This window comes from Panicum virgatum, chromosome 1K, assembly GCF_016808335.1.
Source record: "Panicum virgatum strain AP13 chromosome 1K, P.virgatum_v5, whole genome shotgun sequence".
Classification (NCBI taxonomy): Eukaryota; Viridiplantae; Streptophyta; class Magnoliopsida; order Poales; family Poaceae; genus Panicum; species Panicum virgatum.
Genome location: NC_053136.1, coordinates 9888196 through 9910912, shown reverse-complemented (window position 1 = coordinate 9910912; position 22717 = coordinate 9888196). Strand labels below are relative to the sequence as shown.

The following is a 22717-nucleotide window of genomic DNA, read 5'->3' as shown; positions in this document are numbered from 1 at the left end:
AACATGCCGAGAGTAATCAGCGCCAAAAAACACACACCAGATGCCAAGCCCAAAAGACCAGGTCAGGAAAACGCACGACGGTCTGTTTTATTTCAGAACTAGTGATACAAAGCAATCTGATGGCAGTTTCAAGACATTTACATGCTTCTCACAACTATGCAGCCGACTATAGCTTTGTAGAATGCACTGCTGTATTCCCCCTGGCCCGACTGGAAAATCATCTATACAACCATCATATATCATGTTACAGAATCCAAAAAATGAAATGAAAGTTATTCTACAATGTTCTTACAAACAACCCATCCCCCAAACGAAGTCCTTAAATAACAGCTGTGGCCAAGGCCACCTCATCACCGTGTCATCTGTTTGGGAAGGGCAAGCTTACAAAAACCGCAAGGCACCTTAATCTCCTACTAGGCTCAGCCACATCTTTAGGCTCGGAGCCATTTTGCAGCCTCAACTACTAGGGTTGGTCTTTGGCCAAAAGCTAAACATCCGCTAGATCACTGCGCCACCGGGCTTGAATATTCAGGTCCGATCTCCGAAGTGGTTACGCTGGATGATCCTGCTGAGGTCACGTTGCTGTATGAACCATTCCTCGTGGATTTTGGTTGGAGTTCCATCTCTCTTTGCCTCTCTGGGCCTGCTGGTCTTTGACCCTCATCTGCTAATCTCTTCAGGATGTTCATTATAGTGGGAACAAATTTTGTTGACAGCGAAAGGATGGCAGGAAGCTGTGTGACAGTGCAAGCATAAAGAAGTCATTAAAATATTCAGGTGGCCAAAAAAGAGTTTAACAGAAAAATAGGTTATTTCAATACTCACAAATCCATGTTGGAATTCTCTGCCAATTTCTGACTGCACCCAAATGGCTTTTCCAACAAGATAAACCACAAATATGACAAGCAGGTAAAGCGGATTCCTGTTATTCAAATGAAAAAAAAATTACACAGGTCAAAAGTGAAAATACCAAAGCTGATAGTCGTGGATGTTTCTGCAGATAACAAATACCTCAGTAATGTCATAAACTCGTTGAATCCAAGGATAGCCATCGCAGCAAGTGCCCATGGAGGTGGCAGCCAGTTGTTGTTTCTCTTATTTGCTTCCTGAGCAAGGTAAAAGTAAATACTTAGTGCATATATATTTTCTCATGCAGTATATTTAGGTGAAGCGAAAGGCCGGGCGGTTGAGATGGCTAGTCCGGCCCGGTAGCGTCGCGCTCCCAGCAGGTCCTGAGTTCGAATCTCATCAGAAGCGAATTTCAGGCTGCTGGGAGAAAAAAAAACCCCTCGCTGTGCTCGCCGCAAGGCTTGGCCCTCTCGGGCATGGGCCAGGGTTCGGGGGGTTTCTCTACCCGGTTAGGCTTCCTCTTAATGAAAAAACGGTGGGGTCCGTTTCACACCCCCCGGGTAGAGTATATTTAGGTGAACAAACCCACTTCCCAAAATTTTCAGAAGTAATTATCAAAATAAAGGACTTTGAGATGACACCGACAAAAGTTTTGGCAGCACATATAAGGTAACAGGTGGAATGGATCAACTGGAGGAGATACCTGAGCAGCTATGGCTTGAGTGACTGTATATTCAGTTTCAGCTTTGAATTGCCTCCACAAATTTTTGCACCGCACAGGGGTGATTAAAGTCTTCTCCTCGGGGACCTGCTCGTGAATCGCATCTTCATCAAAACACTTCACCAGATAAACCCAAATTTGACATGCAAAACACAGCTTTCTTACCGTTTCCCATGAGCTGGAGGCAAGTGGATCGGATGATTGGATACTCCTATCTGTAGTCCCAGGCCTTGAAGTATCAACAAGAGCAAGGGAGAGAGTGTTTTCAATGTTGTCGCCATCCTCCTCCAACCGAATTGCAGCCATTGTAGAGAGCAACTTCATGGACTGCAGAGAAATGGTCGAATGAATATGCTTCAGCTCCTACGACAATTCTTTAATGTTTCGATTATATAATTTGAATAAGCATTCGACATACAGCTGAACGAGCAGTTTTAGTAATAGCTTTTATGTCCTCCTTTCCTGTCCACACCCTGGGCATAGAGTCAGCATCTCGGCTGAACAGTGTCGAGAACCTGTAAATTTGTTTCAGTCTAGTCTGAGCACACAAGATACTTGTATCTATGTGACTTGTGCAAATGGAGCATGGAGCTCAGCTCACCTATCCTTCATGCGAATCAAGACCCTCCCAGCTTCTTCTTTTGCCTTTGATTCAACTACACTCTTTCCATGCTTCTCCAGCTTCGCAAGCAGTTCTTTCTCAGTTGATTCATCAAGTTCGAAAGATGACACAGCAGATTCAAGACCTAGAACCGCAGCTTTTGTCTCGCGTTGAAGAAGCTTTCTAATAGCTGGCCAGGTATCTTCACTGGCTGAATCTAGAAGAGCTTCTACTGGTTCTGCAAGAGCTTTGGTAAGTTGTGCCTGAAACAACATATCTAAGATTAGAAAAGGATTCTCTGTGCTGCACCATGACATAAACAAATGAATCCAAACTGGGACCAACCTCATATTTGGCACAAACTTCAGATAATTTAGTAGCTCGAACTGAAGCTACATGTCCCTCAATGTCGCGTTTAAGCTTATCCTTCACTTTTGAGGTATCCCAATTCACTTGTTGAATAGCAGCATCTGTCAAAGAATATGCATGCATGTAACAGGATATGGATTTGGGTGGAAACGGATAAGGATGCAAATTGACAAATAAATCCTTCGGAAGGGCAGTTTAGGCAAAAGTTTTGAATCTAAAGTAGCTATCAAATATCACAGTTAGTGTAATACTCATTTTAAGCTACACAGCTACCTCAGTTAATCAACAGTGTATCAATTGATCTTTTAGAAAGCTGAAACGCCAACAGCAAAGCTGTATTATTCAACTGTAAGTCTATTTATGACCTTCCTCATGAGTCAGCTGGCTGGTGCATTTACCAGAACCAGAAATTTACCAGACCATTTGAAGAATTCAAATGAAAATTTATCATACATGCCATGTTCTTAAGGCGGTAAGGCGAGGCTAGGCGAGCGACCCCCGCCCGGACGCCTAGGCGAACTAGGCGCTAGGCGAGGCGATGCCATACAAAAATACACAAAATTCAGAATATAAACTGAATATAAAGTAATATCCTAATCATTATTGACCATGGTTCTTAAAACATAGCAATCAGCATATAAACTAAGCAATTAGCATAAAAACTGAGCAATTAGCACGAAAACTGAGCAGCTAATATCCTAATCAGTGATCTTACTAGTTACTACCAGCTAATAAACAAAGGGCCAAAGCAGAGCAGCTAATGGACAAATCGAAGTGCAGTAGCAGACCCGTGCTCTGTTTTATATGCAAGCACAGCATAAAGAGGAGAGAGAGAGAGAGAGAGAGAGAGAGAGAGAGAGAGAGAGAGAGAGAGAGAGAGAGAGAGAGAGAGAGAGACGCAGAGCCGGAGGGAGACATGCAGAGGCGGCCGGATCTGACGTGCTGCTCGAGGATACGCCGGTGGCTGGAAGGGAGGGAGACGGAGGTGCAAAGCTGCCAGCGTCAAGGGATGCGGATGCGCCGGCGGCTGAAAGGGAGGGAGGCGGAGGCAATGCGCCGGTGAGAAGCTAGACGCCTGCCTTTCGGACCCCAGGTCGTTCCTCTCTGCCTCTCGATTTCTCGTCCCAACCTCCCGCCAAATCACAATCCCTCTCTGATTCTTCCCGCGCGGCAGCGGACAGGTGGGAAGTACCACGCGGGAACCTTCTCTTCCACGCACGGGAGCGATTTTGGGAGTGGGCGGGCGGTAACCTCTGCATCTCGCGTCGCGTGCAGGGCGTCCGCCAAAGGGTGGTTGGCGTCCCGCGGACGCCAAACAGGGGAAGGCGGACGCCTAACAAGGGAAGGCGGACGCCATATGCGAGGTTAGCTAGGTGGCCTGGATGCCCAGCAACCTGCAGCGCCCGGACGCCTAGGCGTCGCCTAGGTGACGCCTTTAAAACCATGCATACATGAACAGAGAACACTAGGAAATGACCAAATGGATTTAATGATTGACTGAAGAACACCAGGGAGGAAGGGAATATACAGTAACAATGGTCAGTCCCCGTGGAAGATTGGACTCGAACAAGTATTTTCTAGGTAGTTAATCTGCGCATTTCTAGGCTAGGACAGTGCCCTGCTAGACAATACAAACTGCCTTCTGCTTCTAGTATAGATCAATGTTTCCAACATATCCCAGGGTTAATCCAACTTGTAATCAAAAAGTATATTCTAGAGAACTAGCCAACACAAGAAACGAGGTCGTAATGACTAACGTTCCTGAAAACATACCTTCAGATCCTTTATCAAACTTCTCCAAGAAAGTATGGGTACAATCACGAGCTGCAGCAGCAAATCCCTCCTTTTCTAGGGCCTTGTCAAAAGACTCCTTAAATCCTTCTAAAGTTCTAGTCCGCAAGTGGCCCATAAGAGATTGATAGGCAGGATTGACAAGCTATAGAGACAAGAAAGGCGTTGGTTTCAACATAATGAAACAAGAAGTAGCACAAGAGAATAAATAAAAGGCCAAATTCATGCTGGGTACTTGGGATCATATAAGCAAATCTATGAAAATTGAAAAAAAAAAAAACCTCATGGAAGGTAAATGGATGACAAGAACATTGTAGGGCACAATTTAGGTTTCAGTTTCCTTATGAAATTCCACTCTTCCACTAAACTGTTAAAAAACACGCCAGTCTGTAGCCAGGAAATGAGCATCAATATTAATAGATTAATGACCTACAGCATAAATACCTGCACAACTATTCATTAACCCTCTGTATATAAACTATGTTGATTTGAAGATGAGTTAGTGAAAAGTTTTGAACTGTGACTACAATATGAAAACTTATACCTAGACTGACAAAATGAAAGTGACCTTAATAAAGCATCATCACCAAAGATACTTTCACTATATTTTTCAGTCTATACCAGCATATAGTGCTAAAATGCAGCAAGTTGCCCATGAAGACTATCACATCCAAAAACATCATACATTTAGATTCAGGTGGAAGTATCAATAAGTGAGGGCACCATATACAGAGGCAGTAATTCTAACTAATTGGGGAGAGAGGCAATTTATTTCACATAATAGATTCTGTGTGTTTGAGATAAATTCAAAAGAATGATGAGACCTGCAAGAGTTTAGACTCAAGTTGTTGTCTTTTCGAGCTTCTGACACCTTCATCAAAATAAATAGCCTCCATGTCATACCTGCGAAGAAATGAGTATGAATAAGTAAAAGGGATACCTGAATAGACAAGGGTACTCAAACCAGAACCTGGGGCTGGCTCTGCTATTTTGCAGTAATTAGTTGGATCCAAGACTCCTATGCCTAAGAGAATTTTCTTGAAGAAAACTTAACAAGAACTGACCAGTATTCAGGATCCCTTAACCAAGGCAATTGGATGTAACAAGCCGAAAAAGCTTTCTAATCCATGGGAATACCACGTCCACAATAAGATAACAGATTACTCATAAGAAAACTAATGAACTCACTCTGATAAACATCTATCAAGAAGGCTGCTAATCTTCTTCCCAAACCCAGGACAGTAGTCATGTTGAACAGCCTCCTCTAATTGTTGCCATTCCTTCAAATAAAAAGATCATTTAGAATCAGAGCATGCATGCATCAATGATCTATAAATCAAGCATAGCATGCAATAGTCACCTCATCAGCTGTAAAACTGGCAATTTTCTCATTACCAATTTCCTCACAACGTACAGTAGCCACCATAACCTGAATTGAAGGATAAAAGATGTCAGTATACATGATATTGATAGCTCAAATTGGAAAACAATGGATGATACTCACTTTATGAGCAGGCAGGTCAAGGTCTTTGTTCTCCTTAATGACTTTCCAAAATTGCTGTGAACTAAATGAAAAACCTGAAGCTGGGACAACACCACGCCGATCTCCAGCAAGTCCACCAGGAGCAATAGAATGCTGAAACCTATCTCTTAAATCAGAAACCTACGGAAAGAATGATTTGCTTTTAGAGTCAATCTTAGCAACATCAGTAATAAGCACACACATCATGATTTACGTTTTATATACACCAACCTGTTCTTTGAATAACTCCTCTTTTTCTTCATAACTGGATAGCCCCACAACTTGTACCTGGAATGGAAAATGCACATGGTATTCAATAACTCCAGCATAATGCATGTTTTGAAGTAAGATTTAAGTCATAGATTTTACATTGAAAAATTCACTAAGCGGAGTTTCTTTGTGGGCATGGGGTTTAGGAACACCATCCCATATCTGCAGCAAAATGAGAACAGCTCAGGTGACTGAAAACACAAAGGGCGCGATAGAAAACAAAATATCAAGGAGCATACCTTCTGAATGTCTTCTCTTAAAATTGGTTCAAGATTTTCTAGGGGTGTCTGTTAGAAACCAGAAAGAGCTGATATTAATTGACATACAAACAATTCAATTTGAAAAGGAAAACACTGGCAGTTGATCAGCACATATCATAGTTCTAAGCAGTCTATATTGCAAAATAGCAAGCCCCTTACCCGTGATTTGTCACGAATAACAAATAACAATGTCGTTTTGCGAGGACTAAACAACCTCATCATGACCTACACAAAAGAACAATTCCTGGGGTTATACAATGCCTGACATGCCACTTACAATAAAGCAAAAACATAACAGTAGGATAAGAAATTAAATCAAAGTATTACTCGTAACATTACCTGGAATACTGTCTTCAAAAGTGGCTTGTTTGCAGCCTGTTCTCTGCCAATGTCATGACACCACCTAGAAAGGAAAACAAAACATTTGCTCAGCTGGGCAAGGGAATAATAGGCCAAACAACCATAAAGCAGTAAAAACAAACTTACATATTGATCAATACAATGTCTGAAACAGCCAAAGCAAACAGAGCACTTTGCTTTTCAAAGGCTGTGTCATCCTGAAATATTAGGTAGATGAATTAGGCATCAGCATAATGTAAGCTCCACAGCACAAAATGTAACTCTTAGACATCCATGAGCTATAAGAAGGGTTAATTTCAGCAAATGTCAGAGTATTCAAAGATTAAGCTGGGGCACAACATGCCTCAAATTATGAGTCTTATTCAACAAGCCAGAGGATTCCTTCCACTTGAAATCAATAAAAATCTGAAGTCAGTAGGAAGGGGCTAACAGGCTTAAGATTATAAGCTGAATGCAAAAAGTCAACCAGGCTTATATGAGATTCCCTATCCCTACCAAAGTTCAGAATACTCCAGATATGTGAAATGAAAAAAAAAATATGTTCCTTTATTTTTTAAAAAAAAAGGCCGTCTATGGTTTTTGGGACCTAGTAAACACATGTTCAAAACACTCCCAAATTAGAGGTATGCTCATTTTTATTACCTCTCCCCTCTCTCTTCCATCAGTTCCTTCCAAGTCCATTACAAGGGTGCATGGTTCAATGTTTTGGGCCTTCGCCAACCATATACCTTTGGTAGTCTGTGACCTGAACATATCAAGAAATGCTAGTAAAATTACACAAAGAACAGGCTGCACCGAAGGCAAGAAACTTCCTACTGACAATATGAAGGACAAGCCACATACCTTCCTTTGAAAGCATCCATCTCCCTAAAATTGGTGCGAAAAAGATGATTCAAAAGCGTACTTTTCCCTGCAAGAAATGAGGAAGGCGGTGCAGTCAGACAAAAGAAGCATCCAGTAAACAGAATAGAAACAATAGAAATGAGAGACCCATACCACTACTTTGCGGGCCCATTATTGATACAACAGCATATGAGAGCCCGCATTCAGCCAATCTAACTTCCTTCATGAAGTTCTCCAATCCTGTGACATTGAAGACCCCATCTCCGTCGATGAGCTGCGTAGAGAAACACGCATCCGCCATTTCTGCTCTGCAGGAGACAAATGTATGAAGCATAAACCATCATGTTCAGAATCAGAAAAGGAACAAAAAGAAAAAACTAAAACCCAAAGTAAACGGAATATCATTGCAGCGTCTTGCCTGCCTCCAGTATTTCTCCAAAAGAAAAATCAAGCACGAAGCATAGCCTAGGAATTTAGCACACAAGAACATCTAGGGCTTTCAAGGACCAGGCAACCAAACTGTACCGCAGGACAATCAGACGCTTGCCATGAGCAAAATCAAATACTAATTACTGGCATACTCTGAGCATGCATACCATTCATAACCCTCCTCATGGCTCGGGATTAAGTTAGAGATCAAATCAGGAGCATTAAATGCGGATGGAGATCTACCAGCGCAGCAATGTTGCGAGTACCAACGGGGGAACCAATCAATGGCTGTACGCACTAACCACGCTTCCCTCTGAAACATCTACGGCAGAATACTACAATTACAACTTGTGATCGCACAGCGTACACTATCAGGGGGGCGGGTTAGCATGAGACCATGGGGCTCCGGCTGAACCCCCCCAGGAAATCAGGTTTTGGGGGACCAAGCAAGCAGTATTATCACCCAACCCGCGCAGCAAATAAATCCGCAACACACCAAACGACCATCCAAGGACGAAATATTTGGATTTCCGGGGGGGGGGGGCGGGCACAGGGTAGGGACGGACGGATCTCAGCCCCCACGCCGGCGGCGACCAGCTAGGGGGGGCGCGGCAGAGGGACGCCGAGAAATTTCAATCTGATTGATGGGGGAAGAAAGAGGAGGAGGGGACGGACCGTGGCGATGGCGCCGGGGCTCGCGGCGAGAGGTGAGGTCGCTGGGCGCCGACGGCTGATGCAGATCTGGCCCGCTCTCCAACGCCGGGGGGCACAGGAAGCCGCGCCGCGCGCACGGGGCCGGACCTGTGGAGCAGGGGAGGAGGCGGCCCGGATGGATGGAGGAAGGGGGAAGGCAGGCGAGGTGGGGTGGTGGGGAGGGGAGGTGAAGCCGTGAGTCGGTGACCGCACGGGGGGGTCGGGGTCGGGTCGGTTGGGCGCCGAAAGGTGGTCGACGATTCCAAAGCCGCGGCCCGGGGGCGCCGCCCACTGACGTGGCACACGGCTCTCTGTTTTTCCCCCACTCCTCTCGCTCTCTTTAGTCTTTCCGCATTTAAATATTGGAATAACCTAAACCCTAAACCCTACAACTTGTGTTGTTTGAATTTGAATAAGCGCCGCCGCCGCCTCCAAAATGTTGGAATTGCTAATTTTAAAAAAAAAACGATGCTGGCATTTCATACTCCCTTGTATTTAAATATATCAAAGACAAGGTTCTAGGATGTTAGTGCATACTTGGCGAACACTGGACGATCACTCCATCACGCCTTTACACTCGAGGACCGATGTCGATCTGGCGCGGCAAAACCTTTAAAGGTCCCGCTTAATTAACCGAAGTTATTAAAAAGGCAAACAAATGCAAGAGAGCATACTTTGTGCTCTCCCACGAGGTACACAAGTTTTCCTCTTTTTTCTATCTGTTACTCTTTGTTGAGATCGTATTATTTGCCTCCTTCAACTTTATGGTGAATTAGTAGCAGAAGAAAACTCGCCAAAAATAGAGGCAAAGTCAAAGTTGGACCAAATGAAAGGACTCTACAACAGTATTTTCTTTTAAGATCATATTTAAATTTGTGCCGTAAGGATAAGGCACCAACCGGCAACCGTCTTAGAAGATAAGTGCTCCCTTAATCAGTTGGCAGTAATAGTGCGTGCCTAAGCTCTAAGCACCGAGATTGAGGCCAGAAAAATCTCCCCTGCAATGCATCAAATCCTAATCAGCGCCCTGCGGCGTGCCGAATTGCATAATCCTGGTGTTGGCGCACGCTAACATAGTAACATGGCATGCTTATGGGCCAGTCACAGCCACCACTGGTGGGGATGGTCCGCTTCGTGCATGGGTTTTATTGATAAGGAGATTGACATCACGTTAACCGCAATATTTTTCGCAAAAGACTCGCTAGCGTCGTACTCTAGATAATAAAACAGTCTTAAAAAATATTTCCGTCGACACCAAAATCTCGCAAAACAAATACGTTGGTCGATTTTAAATTTGTTGATTTTTCTTAGAAGAGGCGGAGCTTGGTATTGGTTAAAAGTATGGCGCATGTTCCTCCTGATTTAAAATTTTTCTTTAAACTTGACTTAATTATACTATTTAAGCATATAAAATTGCTAATCCCCCTTAACACTTGATCCACCGTACCCCTCTCATTTTGAATCAAGGTAGTAGCTTCTGCGGTAGACGAAGCAGTGTAAAAGTAGCCTAATTTTTACCGCGCAAAGAGGTGGCAAAAATAATGCAGGCGATCATACGGCCTGATTAGCTGTAGTGCAACTCGGTATACTATTGTCACCACCTGTCCGCGCATGATTGCATCTCAACTCATTGATGATTGAACCACCACCTTTGATTTCCCATAAAAGCCAAGAGCACTTGATCAAGCTTACTCTTTACGATCATGATTATTGTACACTTTGTACCAAGAGGGACCATGCATGCATGCATGTATGTATGAATTTCATCTTTGTGTGCATTGTGGCAATTGTATACACCAGCATGCATGTACCACCATGATGAGCCCCCATCATTACTCTTTGTGCTTAAGGATTGCCCAACTCGCCTGGGATCAATATAATACCACTTCTAACAGTGAAACTAGGCACGGTGCATCCATGTACTGGCCCAAAGCAAAAGGAAGCCGCTGGTGATAGATCAGACTGAGCCAAAGGTTGTGGGAGTCAATCCTGCAGGTTAGTCAAAACCAAAGGCATGCCGCAACTTCCATGGTTAACATTTTCATTTTACAAAATAAAACAAGTATACAAGATCAGCCAACTGTATATATTTTTAGTTGGAGAATGGGATAAGGGTACATACAAAATGACAAATAAAATTGGTTTTAATTTGAATAATAATAAAATGGTTTTGGATTAATATGACCAATATCATACCATCACGTGAAATTAAAAGCAATGTACTCTTGTATTTCTTTACCCTTTCATCAAAGAACACGACCTAGTTTCAGGGACGAACTATCTCAAGATCTTCTCTAACAGAGTAACATCACTTTATTACTCCTCTAATTTCTAGTTTCTTTGTAATGCACAGTTAGTTTTGCTTAAGCAAAAACGAAAAAAAAACGAACACAATGGCCATGCAGCGAGATGAGCCGAAGCAGGGCATCTTAGCACAGTGAGGAGTGGTGGTGACTGGTGAGTTGTGTGACAGAGCACATGAGCTTGGGAGAGAGAAAAAAGGGCATGGCGCCAGGGAATAAAGCGGATACGGCCAAATCTGACGAGGCTGAAAAACGCTGTGCTCGCACGCGCTGCCACAGTAGCGCCAGCGCCCTGATCTTTCCGGGCCGGCGGCGACGCCGGCGCCGGCGTCGCGTCGCGAGTCCCCACGGCGGCCGGCGTCCCCTCGGCGGGCCGCGGGACAACCCCCTCGTGCCGCGGAGAGCACCGCACATGCCAACCGTACCGTATGGGGCCGCGATCTCCGCACGCTCTCCGCACGTCGGTCCGTCCAGCTGCCACACCAGCTTGTCCAATTAGGCTTTGTTTAGATGAAACATAAATTTTTTTTGATGGAATTTTACTAATTTGAAGTACTAAATGAAGTCTATTTACAAATTTTTTTCACAAATGGGTTGTAAATCGCGAGACGAATCTAATGATGCTAATTAATCCATGATTAATACATAATTAGCGGATGGTTACTGTAGCATCACTGTTGTAAATTATGGATTAAGTAGGCTCATTATATTTGTCTCGTGATTTACAGCCCATACATGTAAAAAGTTTTGTAAATATACTTCATTTAGTACTCCATACATGTGTCCAAACATTCGATGTGATATTTTTTTTACGTTTACGGGGTTTACGGATTGTGATCTAAACATGACCTTAATCCAATTCCCCGGCTCCGGATTCTGTTGGCTTCTCGCCTTCTAGGACGGCGGGCATGTTTAGGCCATGTTTAGATGTTTAATGTAAAAATTTTGAAACAAAATTTTGCTATTTTAAAGTTCTAAATAAAATTTATTTATAAATTTTTTTATATGGATGGATTTTAAATCACGAGATGAATTTAATAAACTCAGCGGATGGTTACTGTAGCATCACTGTTGCAAATTATGGATTAAGTCGGCTCATTAGATTCGTCTCGCGATTTACAACCCATCTGTGCAAAAAACTTTGTAAGAAGATTTTATTTAATACTCCATGCATGTGTCCAAATATTCGATGTGATGTTTTTAGGTATAAAATTTATGGATCTAAATAGAGCCTTAGTTGCTAGCTACACTTTGCAATAGTTAAGGTTAGACAAATGTGCAAGGGTGGCAAAGAATTTGAAAACTATTTTTTTCTTGCCTAAGAAAATCTTGTCATACTTTTATTTTCTATGACAAATGGAGCCCAAAAAAATATTGCCTAAGCTCGGTTACCAATCAAATACCTATCAACTTGGTCAAATTTGTCTAAGATTCAGTGTGACAAAGTGTGGTTAGAAATCAAATACCCTACGATCGGAGGATTAAGTAGTAGCTTTCCACCATGTCGGATGACGAATACCCGACAGCCATCATGATTTACCAATTTACCAAATATGATTTGTTAGAATACAGTATGTAGTAGTACATTTGTCATAGCTAAATTTTAATTCTAGCTCCGCCACCAGAATCAAGTGTCAGCTGCGAATCATTTTTTTAATCCTAGCTCCGCCGGACCTTCATTCATTGATTACGAGTACAGTTACAATCGGTATGTATAATACCCCATAAAACTGGTGGAGAATAAGGCGTCAGCTGCGATTCGAGATTTTGCAGGGAATTCTTGTTCGGCCCCTAAACATAACTTGTACTTTCTTTGTTTCAGATCACAGGCTGTTTTATATAATTTGCTACCCATCTAGGTATATGTTACTATATCTATATGTATTGTAAAATTTATATATCTAGAAAAGACAAAATAATTTGCAACAGAGAGAGTACCGACATTCAAATTTTGAACTTTTTTATAATGTTTGGAAAGATGTCGGGGTTATTTCATGTGTCTATGATTTGTTGGCCCAATATAAGAGAAGTCGTTGAGAGGTATCAATGAGAAGGCGTCGGGAGATGTTAGATGTGTCTATGGTCGGTGGGCCCATATGCGACGTAACGTCTCCCAACGTTTTCGAATGCCTCTAAAATTAAAAGGATTAGAAATTTATGAGAATTCCTTTTTTGAATTTATTTTTTTTTCAATCAAAGGTATCATAATAAATTTATAATTATAGAAATAATGTTTTAAATAATATAGTTAAGGTGTATGATTTAAGTACTATATTGAGACGAATATTTATTTTAAAGAAAAAGAAAAAAATAATCATTTTATCTTGTTAGGGTCATGTCGTCCTCGTCCTTGCCGGCTGACGTCGAGACACCCTTCGGACCCACGTGGCCGATCGCCCGCCCACGCGGCCGCCTCAAGAAATTAAGAAATGAAACTTCTAATGAGGTGTGAATTATTTTTATCTTAAAATCACCCAAAGTCATACAACCACGTGTTTGGCCCTTCTAAAGCCGGGGGCCGAGAACCGAACCGAGCGTACCTCGGGTGCTCAGCACCGCAGGTGTGCGGCCGGCCGGCGCGGGTTTGATTTCCAGGAATGGATTACGTGTTTCTCACCCTAGGTATCGGGATTGCGTGTGTGTGCTGGGTGTGTGTGTGCGCGTATAGTGGTGTGTTCTCGGTATGGTGTGTTCTGAGATTACTCGGGCAGCCTTATCTGCGTTAAGTCCGGTCAGCGTGGGCGTCCAGAAATCTTACATGATTCCCTAGTACTTCCGGGTGCTTTCAAAAAAAAAATCAGGAGCCAATGTTTACGTGCTCGATTATTTGGGCATGCAGAAATTGTTTAGTTCTCAAAAAAAATTCTACAGTAATCGTCGCATCGAATATTCGGACACATGCATCATATCGAATGTTCGGACACATGCATAGAACATTAAATATAATTAAAAAATATAACTAATTACACAGTCTAACTGATTAACACAAGATTAATTATTTAAGCCTAATTAGTCTATGATTTGATATTATTTGTCAAGTAACAACGAAATGTGCTGCAGTACCATAACCAACAACTTTTCGCCAAATAAACCGGGCCTAAAACCGATGAAGAAACCTCAATCTCGAATCTCTGTTCGTGCGCTTGAGCTTTGAAGCAACGAGAAACTCGTCAGAATATTCGTGTGCAGCGTTAGGGATGAAAACTGTCGGGAACGGTCGGGAAAACCTCTTAACTATTCCCGCAACTGTATTTTTTAGCCGGTAACGGGAGCGGGAACGAGAAAGACGGACGGGAAAACGAAAACGATATTGCGGGATATAGGGAACGGAATATTTCGGTCGGGAACATACCGGTTACGATCGGGAATCGATAACTCAAAACGGGAACACCACACATGTTACCACTTCAAAGATTTAGCTCGATGAAATAATTACAACTATGCATAACTTATATGCAAACAAGTAGATGCACCCCATACACACTAGCAAATACACACATCAAAAAGAGTTCGAGAATGGTAGAATTTGACACACACTGCACGCCGCATCTACATTTCCAGTTCGGCAGTTCCAGTGACCAATCCAAATAAAAAATCCAATTCGGGCAGCAGTAGTACAGTCTGCAACTTCTCCATCCTACAAGTCAAAGAAGGTATTCCTAGTTACATTTGTAATTGGACAATCTAAGCTAGCTGAGTTGGAATTCGAACATACAGTGAGTTGTTAACTATTGAACTAGCAGTTTTGTACATCAATTGAGCCAACATGATTTATCATACATACTACCTCACAATTCTGTCTCGAAGCAAGCGCCTCCATAACTTTAAGATACCCATAATTAAGCCCACCTTCTTATCTGAAAAAAGAGCAACGGAGACATATAAATCAGCAAGCAAGATAGTGATCAATTCTTGTAAAACAATCAAAACTAGTTCTCTCGCCCGTCTGCATGGCTGCTTGGGCACGGGCAAAGAGCCCACAAGGGAGTGCCACCTGCCGCACTGCCGGCACTGGGAGGGAGCCAGGGAGGGAGAGGCGGAAGTGCTGCAGCATCATGGCGAGCACGATCTTGGCCTCGACGAGCGCGTGCACCTGGCCGACGCAGTTGCGCGGGCCCGACGCGAACGGTAGCAATGCCGGATGCCGGCCCGCCGCGAATAGAGATGGCAACGGGTACATACTTGTCGGATATTGGCCACCCATACCCGTACCTGCTAGAACTAAGTTTTACTCGTCGGGTTACCCGTACCCGGCGGGTAATTTATACCCGACGGGTAACCCGTACCCGAAAAGCATACCCGAGAATTACATATAAATATCACATATTCATATGAAAAATAATTCATTTCAAACTAAAATTGGAGTGAGTGTGGAGTAGGATTTGAAGGAGAGTTCAACAATATATATACTAGGAGGGATTAATTGGATTTGGGCCAAATTCATGGGTCATATGGGCTAAAATGAGTTAGACACTTAAGATGGCTTATTTTTTGTGCGGGTATTTCTTACCCGCGGGTAGGCGGGTATGGGTTGTATACATCCGCACCCGTACCCGCCATACCCGACGGGTACAAGATTTTGCCCAATAATATACCCACGGGTAGAAAACTCATTTCATACCCGTCTTCTTATCGGGTAAAACCCGTCGGGTACTCGGGTTTCGGGTACCCATTGCCATCTTGAGCCGCGAAGCACTCCGGCTTGAACTCGTAGTGGTGGATGGAGAGCATCGGGATCCCTACCAAAAGGCCGGCCGACAGGTGCAGGCCGACGGCGAGCCGGATGTCCTCAAACACCATCGGCGGCGGCGGCGTTGCCGGCGGGTACAGTCGGCGGGAGTTGCGTTCTCTCGGAGAGGGGGAGCGATAAGCGAGGAATCCATGGGGCAAGGCGGCGGCGGCTTGGACTGTGGGAGTGCGTGCGTGGGGGGTGTGGGGGCTGCGGGGAAGGGATTAGGGTTCGCCCGTTCTGGTGTCGGGTTGGGCCGAGTAACATTCGTGGGCTGTGGGCTGAAATGAAGTTTTGTCTCTTAATGTGGGAAAATACCGCGGGATTTTCCCGGCCCAAATACGGGAACCGGCAATACGGTCAGGAAAATGCTTGAACCGCTTCCGCTCCCGGTTTCGCCGGATTTTCCCGTATTTTTCCCATTTTTCTGTTTTTCCTGCAAAAACGATATCTGGACGGGATAATTAAGCGGTATACGGTGCCGGTCGGGACGGGATTTTCCTGTTCCGTTTTCAACCCTATAGATAAGTAATTCGTGTGTGGTTCTATTTGTAAATGCATAACATATTAAACTGTATCTAATTAGAAGTTGAGAACAACTTCACAATGGTGAAGTGCAAGAAACCTGCATGCTCAATAATACATACTACTACAACTCTGAAAATGTTTTTTTTTTCAAATTCCTCGTGTAGATAGCAGTTGTGGCTGTTTTTCAGAGGGGCCATGTTGGAGATGACTGTTGGCCAAGACTTGTCTTGATTATATCTAGAAGATGGCAGCTAATTTCGAACAAGTAATTTCCATGCCTGCTTAGGAGAATATTGTTGATGTGTTGCCTTCAGCATCCAGAATGTTTGCCAAGGTAAGGAACGCTTTACATACATGATTGGCAATTTCTAGCTTTTACACATCTTCTACATATTTGGTTTTACTGTCCCTTAAAAGTTATTACATGGTATTGAAGCCTTTTCTTTGCATGCATTTCATCAAAATTGTCAGGTCAGAATATTTGGACACTTCACCACAATGCTTTGGTAACGCAAAATTTCAACGACTGAGCTCGATTCCGACGAGTCACAGTTCAGATTGTGCCACAATCCTGTTTGTACTTTCCATCTCGCCTGCACTCCTTTTGCTTCTAAAAGATTTTAGAAGTAGCGTTATATTTAAGCCATTTGTCAATGGACGTTGTGAATCTGTTTTGAAGAATTTTCTATCTGGTTGTTTTTCCTTTTTTGTATTGGCAAAAACTCTTTATTCCTGCATATTTAGGTAAAGGAGCCCAGAGGAATATTCATTTTTCTTGCATTTTCTTTCAAGTATTTCACATGCCTGAGGGATCTCTCTACTTCATTGTTTTCAGGTGGCAAAATGCTCTCCTATGGAGACCATTCTTCACCACCTTTGTTTCTATGATGTTGTGCCGAGGGGCCTGATCGAGTTATATGGTAGTGGAAAATGTGATATCATTGGTAAACTATGGGTTTATCATGTTCATGCCGGGTTTCAGTGCTCATTAATCACTGTGAATATCGTCTTTGGAACAATTGGTGTGGTTTTGGAGGCCTGCTCAACTTTCTCCGCCTACAGTTTTGTCAACGAGCTGGAGGACAATGGACTAAATTGAGGAAAAGAACCCTCATATACCTTGCATGAAGAACAACTGTCTATGTATTGTTTCTTCATTATATACTTACTAGCCCTGTTGTATATGCTTTTAGAAGCAAATTTTGAAAATGCTCAAAACCGATGTGAAATAGGATCTTTTGTATAATATCAATCCATTGTTATTTGGACTAAGGGCGTACTTTATGTCGTCCGTGGCAACGCACGGGCACATACCTAGTTAAAGATTTATGGTCATATGTTAATGGATGGTATGGATTCTCACAAGTGTGGTATTATGAGAGTGATTTGCATTGCCAACGCCAACGGCGGCTCCGCCAACCCGCTCCTCTTCTTCGCCGCCACCGTCACCAGAGGTGGACAGGTCTGAACACTGCCTGCCCTGGCTTCCGATTAAATTTTTTTTCTTTTCAGCAACTGAGTATTACGATAAGGAACTTTACACGATTCCTCGAGATATATACAATGATAAACTAGATGATGTTTTTGTTTTTGCTCGAATTCGTTCATGTACGAGTATGACAGAAGAAGAGTTCTATTTGCGATTTTTGCATTGCTTTCTGAGAATAAACCAGCTTTTGTTGCTCACGTTGTCACATTGGCTATTAGTGTTTAGTTCTCACCTACGGAGTATATATAGGAGATGAATTACTTAGGCACGCCACAAAAAGAAGGCTTCTTTTTTGCGTTGCTTAACTAGTTTTTGAATAAATGCACAGTGGTTTCAAGCTCACATTGTAGAATCTCGATTGTTCAATTCATCTCCCATAGGCAACCATGTAAAGGGGAACATCAACAGATTGAAGCAAGAAATGTTCATACAGCCAGCGACCTGCAGGTCATATATGTAATCCTGTTTTTTTAACACAAGCTTGCATGACAGATAGCACGGTTGATGTCGCAAAATAGATGCAAGAAAGAAACTAAGTAGATCGATATAAGAAAGAAAGAAAGAAAAAGACAAGCATATTCATTCCATTTATTTACTGCTAGATAGCTAAATGTTCTTCCAATGTACTAGGTGGCATGATCTAAACCAAGCTCTCTTAGTTCAGTCACATTGCTTTTGCATTTGATGATCTGACAAATAAGATTAGCCGGTTTAGAAAACTAAAGGAACTCACCGCATTGTAGTTGTAGAAGAGGGTAGTCTAGACAAGCAAACATGTTCTTCGTTCACAAACCAGCTGGCTAAACTCAATAGCATAAGTTTAATTTAAGGAACGATTCCGGTGAGCTGGTTGTTGCTTAGATAGAGTTTTCTGAGAGTAGCACAGTTGGCTAGGCCTGATGGGATGGAGCCGTTCAAGCGGTTGTTCTCAGCGCCGAGGTAATCTAACTGGCCGCCTCCGGCGCAGAAATCTTGCGGAATGGCACCCGTGAGCTGGTTATTGTTTAGAGATAGTGTTTGAAGAGTAGCACAGTTGGCCAGGCTTACTGGGATTGAGCCGTTCAAGTGGTTGTTGTCAGCGCGGAAGTAAATGAATTGGCCTCTGGCACACAACCCTTCTGGAAGGGCGCCCGTCAGCGCGTTGTCACCAACATCAAGATATCCCAGGTTCGAATGCTTCCCGAATTCCGCCGGCAGTGTCCCGGTAAACTGGTTGTTGCTCAGCTCTAGGTCCCACAGCGACGGCAAACGGGCGATGGACGCCGGTATTTCTCCCGAGAAGCTGTTGAACATGAGGTACAAGAGTGTAAGGTTCTCCAAGAGCCCAAAGGCTTCAGGGATGCTTCCAGTAAGCTTGTAGTTGGACGAAATGTCCATTTCAGTCAAGCTCCTTGCAGCCATGCCATTACCATCATCAACCACCACGTCGCCGGTGAAGTTGTTATAGGACAGATTCAGTATCTGCAACTTGCGGAGGCTCCATAGCCTCGGAGGTATGCTTCCGGTCAACGCGTTGTTGAACAGGTCCAGTAGCTCCAGCTCCACCATCTCCAGCACTGAGCTTGGGAACTCCCCGACGAGGTTGCAATTACCGGCGCAGAAGATGGTTAGGTTGACGAGGTTCTTGAACGATGCTGGGAGCTCACCTGCGTCGAATGGGTTGTCCGACAGACACAATGTCTGAAGCCCCTTAAGCGAGCCGAGGGACGGCGGGATGGCGCCGCTGAACAGGTTGTCGTCGAGGACCAGAGTGGTTAGATTCTCCCCTAGGCTTCGGCCCATGTCCGGCGGCAGCTCGCCGGTGAGGTTGTTGTAGCTCAGATCGAGGTACTGGATCGATGTGCAGCGATACAGAGCGGTCGGAAACGCGCCGAAGATGCTGTTGTTGAATAAGTTGAGGTAGGTGAGCGCTGAGAGGTTGCCGATGGCGTTCGGGAACAGCCCCGTGATGCCGGCGCTGGCGAGGGTGAGGTTCGCGACGCGCCCCGCTGTGTCGCACCCCACGCGCGGCCAGTCGCAGTAAACGCCTGCAGCAGAGGCGTTCCATGCCGCCAGCGCCGGCGGGTCGCCCCACAAGCTCTTGATCTTGAGCAGCAGCGCCGCCTCGCCGCCTGCTGCCGTCTGATGCGTGGACGCGAGGCAGCTGCAGGGAAGAAGAAGCGCGAGCTGCAGGAGGAGAAACCGGAGAAGCCAGCACGCGCAGCGCGGTGGCGCCATGTCGATTCTCCGCCGGCTGTATGTATGTTTTCCGGGGTATATATGCTGCTGAGCTACCGTGCTTAGCTTGTTCGATCGGGAACGAAGATTGCCTGCATGCTGTACGTGCTGCAACAACGAAACGACGACCCAAGTGGGACACAGCTGCCGAACCGAAGACTAGACCTCCCGTCGTCAATCACTAACTAGCCCGCAACGTCTGACCGATCGGGAACGAAGATTGCCTGCATGCTGTACGTGCTGCAACAACGAAACGACGACCCAAGTGGGACACAGCTGCCGAACCGAAGACTAGACCTCCCGTCGTCAATCACTAGCCCGCAACGTCTGACCGATCGACGACTCGCTTTGCTTTGCAACGCGCGATTCCCGTTCCGACAAAACTGCACGCTTTCCCCGCAGCTACCTGATTTCTGTCCCGCACCTAGACTGCTACTACGTGAATGGAGCCCAGACGCGTCAATCACTGCAGGTCTGTCTGCTGGATAGAGTCGGTTGGGCCCCCGTTTGCAATTTGTAAAATTTTTGAAAAGTCATCTTTTTATATTTGATGTACTAAACATAGACTAATCATAAAAATAATTACAGAACTCGTTTGTAAATAATTACAGCCTAATTAGGTTCATTAGATTCGTCTCGCCATTTACAGACAGCAGTCGCAATGCGTTTTTTATTTCGTCTAGATTTAAGTCTCCATGCGGGTGCCGGAAAAAAATTTTGAATTTGGAAGTTTGGAACTGAACACGGTCTTGGTCTTGGTTTCAAGTTTCAACTGCTTTGTCAGCTGGTTTCTTAATTAGTCGTGATTGACTAGTTTTTCAATGTCCTGGAATTCGGTTCGTCTAAAAAACCTTTACATACGTATAAGTAAAGGCAGCAATGGGTGACAAACCTATACTGAAAGTGATCTTTTTATAATTTCTTGGAACAAATACCCTTACTATTTTATTATATGAAGTTTTAACCTTTTTTGCAGAAGCATTTTAGAACTCTTAACTTGAAAGTAAGACGTCCAAAGTTCTTACCGTAGTTTGAAATTTTTAATATCTACATATGAAGATTTGTATATATGAATTTGAAGTTATGGATGTATAATGTTTTATGCACATGGCTATTAAGCTTTTAAATTTGGATATGTGAATTTGGAAGTTAAGGATGTAAAAATCCTCATTTATAAAGCTTTGTATATATAACTTACAAGTTAGAAATATGTACGGTGATAGTGTATACAATTTGAATGATTTTGAGCTATGAATAAAAAATTTCAAACTTGTAATTTAAAAGTTCTCGAACTATGGATCCAAAAATTGAAATATACTAAAAAAGCTTGCGCGGCGTTGCCGCGCCTTCCTCGAAGCGTGCCAGTGCTAGGCGACAGCGCGCTTATATTTTCGGCCAGTGTTTTTTTTTGGTGCTGTGCCCTCATCATATAGCAGAGCAATGTTTTGTTTGTAACACGCCAGCACGAGTAGAAATATATTAGAAATTAAGTAGTAGCAGCCACAAGAATTGTATTTCACGAATAGAAATGATATGAAAATATGCTTACATAAAGAGAAGATTACATGCCAAAGAGCAATTCCAGACACAAATTTATTTGCACTTTTGAATTACTGCACAACTCTGAATGTTCATGATTCTAGGCACTAAGATGAATAACAGTATACTCTTGTCCCTGTGGATGGGGGAGTGTTTAGATGGAGGTGGGTTCATGATTTGTAGGAACTAGCTCTATGACTGTTTCACTCTTCACCCAGAGATGTAGCTCCTGTAGGTGCAATTATACAAGAAGTCATCAAAGTAATGTTAATTGAGAATGCTGGTGTGAAAGGAACATCAAGTCAATTAAATTTTAAATAGGATAGACCAACTGCAGACCATGCAACTTTTAAGTCTTATGTGTAGTATTGGGATGTTTGTGGATGCATTAATTAAGATAGGTCTTGCCTTGTATCGTCAACCAAATATGCAGTGGCATTGTTAAAATTGGAAAGAGTATAATTTGTGATGTAATCGGAATTGACTGCATATGAAGATATTAGGACATGATATTTTTGAAAACACTTTGTTCTGAAGTGGCAGATCAAGAACTTACTTCTTTTGAGATGGCTGTTACCAACATCCCACTTCGGTGTTATTTGACCTCGCCATATGCATTGCCGCATATTATGTGGTTCCATAGTTGTATGGAACTGTAGAACAATTTTCCTGCTATTGTTATTTGATTGTTGCAGGACCAGTGCGTGCTATATAATAGTTGTATATTTTTAATCAGTATTTCTCATCTAGGTATCTGACTGAGCAAGCAATAGAATGAACGTAGAAAATTAATGACTTTGTACTTAATTATTTTGAGCATGTGGGTGGACACCGAGAGGCCTAGTAGCATGACAATGTTGGGCTAAGCACAATTTAGCAAGTTGATTATACTATGGGAAAGAAAATTTACCTTTTTGCAAGAAACAGATCTGCTAGACAATACAGAACCTGGAGCTGGAGTTGGAACTGGATGCGCGGAGGTGGTGCTGGTGCAGGCAACAATGCTTGCAGGGTCCTGCTTGCTTGACCCTGCAGTGGAGGAGGTGCTGCTACAATGTGCAGGTATTGGAAGTAGTTGAGCGAGCAAGGTGAGGCTCATCTGTAAATAAAATAACAGACATGAGATCACTTAGGTCTTGGCTATGGTCTTCTTTCTATTGAATTTAAAACTTCTTTGTATACTATATTTTCTGTTTTTGAGCCA

General features: G+C 43.4%; 3 protein-coding genes and 1 long non-coding RNA gene across 6 annotated transcripts; all 4 read right to left on the bottom strand.

Moving 5' to 3' along the window:
• Positions 1-62: 62 nt before the first annotated feature.
• LOC120690303 (protein ROOT HAIR DEFECTIVE 3-like) lies at positions 63-8870 on the bottom strand. Its single transcript, XM_039972938.1, has 23 exons — positions 8691-8870; positions 7740-7894; positions 7587-7653; positions 7386-7488; positions 6870-6940; positions 6723-6786; positions 6543-6608; positions 6363-6410; positions 6223-6285; positions 6085-6141; positions 5836-5994; positions 5692-5760; positions 5520-5611; positions 5156-5234; positions 4314-4476; positions 2517-2641; positions 2172-2434; positions 1989-2085; positions 1736-1897; positions 1553-1657; positions 1012-1106; positions 826-922; positions 63-734 (listed from the first exon to the last, which is right to left on the bottom strand). The coding sequence occupies exons 2-23, from the start codon at positions 7885-7887 to the stop codon at positions 504-506; spliced, it is 2424 nt and encodes an 807-aa protein (XP_039828872.1). The 5' UTR covers positions 7888-7894; positions 8691-8870; the 3' UTR covers positions 63-503.
• A 5513-nt stretch (positions 8871-14383) lies between these two features.
• LOC120690081 (receptor-like protein 52) lies at positions 14384-20467 on the bottom strand. 3 transcript variants are annotated; one of them, XM_039972698.1, is made up of 3 exons: positions 15755-20467; positions 14799-14868; positions 14384-14648 (listed from the first exon to the last, which is right to left on the bottom strand). In XM_039972698.1, exon 1 carries the CDS (start codon positions 19972-19974, stop codon positions 18583-18585), a length of 1392 nt encoding a protein of 463 aa, XP_039828632.1. In that variant the 5' UTR covers positions 19975-20467; the 3' UTR covers positions 14384-14648; positions 14799-14868; positions 15755-18582. The 3 variants fall into 3 exon arrangements, with proteins under 3 accessions (XP_039828632.1, XP_039828565.1, XP_039828702.1); XM_039972631.1 differs by having other exon boundaries at positions 14384-14868; positions 15755-20139; positions 20272-20467; XM_039972768.1 differs by lacking the exons at positions 14384-14648; positions 14799-14868 and having other exon boundaries at positions 18732-19039; positions 19167-20467.
• On the bottom strand, positions 14898-15811 carry LOC120652390 (cytokinin hydroxylase-like). Its single transcript, XM_039930199.1, has 2 exons — positions 15681-15811; positions 14898-15192 (listed from the first exon to the last, which is right to left on the bottom strand). The coding sequence occupies exons 1-2, from the start codon at positions 15809-15811 to the stop codon at positions 14898-14900; spliced, it is 426 nt and encodes a 141-aa protein (XP_039786133.1).
• A 1575-nt stretch (positions 20468-22042) lies between the features above and the next one.
• Positions 22043-22455, bottom strand: LOC120690248. Its single transcript, XR_005681689.1, has 2 exons — positions 22424-22455; positions 22043-22220 (listed from the first exon to the last, which is right to left on the bottom strand). It is a non-coding gene; the product is annotated as an uncharacterized LOC120690248 (long non-coding RNA).
• Positions 22456-22717: the final 262 nt, after the last annotated feature.

What these genes read in the sequence shown, in the direction of transcription:
- LOC120690303 (XM_039972938.1), bottom strand. Translation starts at nt 7,887, where the DNA reads ATGGCGGATGCGTGTTTCTCTACGCAGCTCATCGACGGAGATGGGGTC. An exon ending in CGCTTAGTGAATTTTTCAAT is followed by an intron (nt 6,142 to 6,222) that starts GTAAAATCTATG and finishes TTTCCATTCCAG; the next exon opens with GTACAAGTTGTGGGGCTATC. An exon ending in GAGTTTATGACATTACTGAG is followed by an intron (nt 923 to 1,011) that starts GTATTTGTTATC and finishes TTTGAATAACAG; the next exon opens with GAATCCGCTTTACCTGCTTG.
- LOC120652390 (XM_039930199.1), bottom strand. Translation starts at nt 15,811, where the DNA reads ATGGTGTTTGAGGACATCCGGCTCGCCGTCGGCCTGCACCTGTCGGCC. An exon ending in GCGGCTCAAGATGGCAATGG is followed by an intron (nt 15,193 to 15,680) that starts GTACCCGAAACC and finishes ATATCCGACAAG; the next exon opens with TATGTACCCGTTGCCATCTC.
- LOC120690081 (XM_039972698.1), bottom strand. Translation starts at nt 19,974, where the DNA reads ATGGCGCCACCGCGCTGCGCGTGCTGGCTTCTCCGGTTTCTCCTCCTG.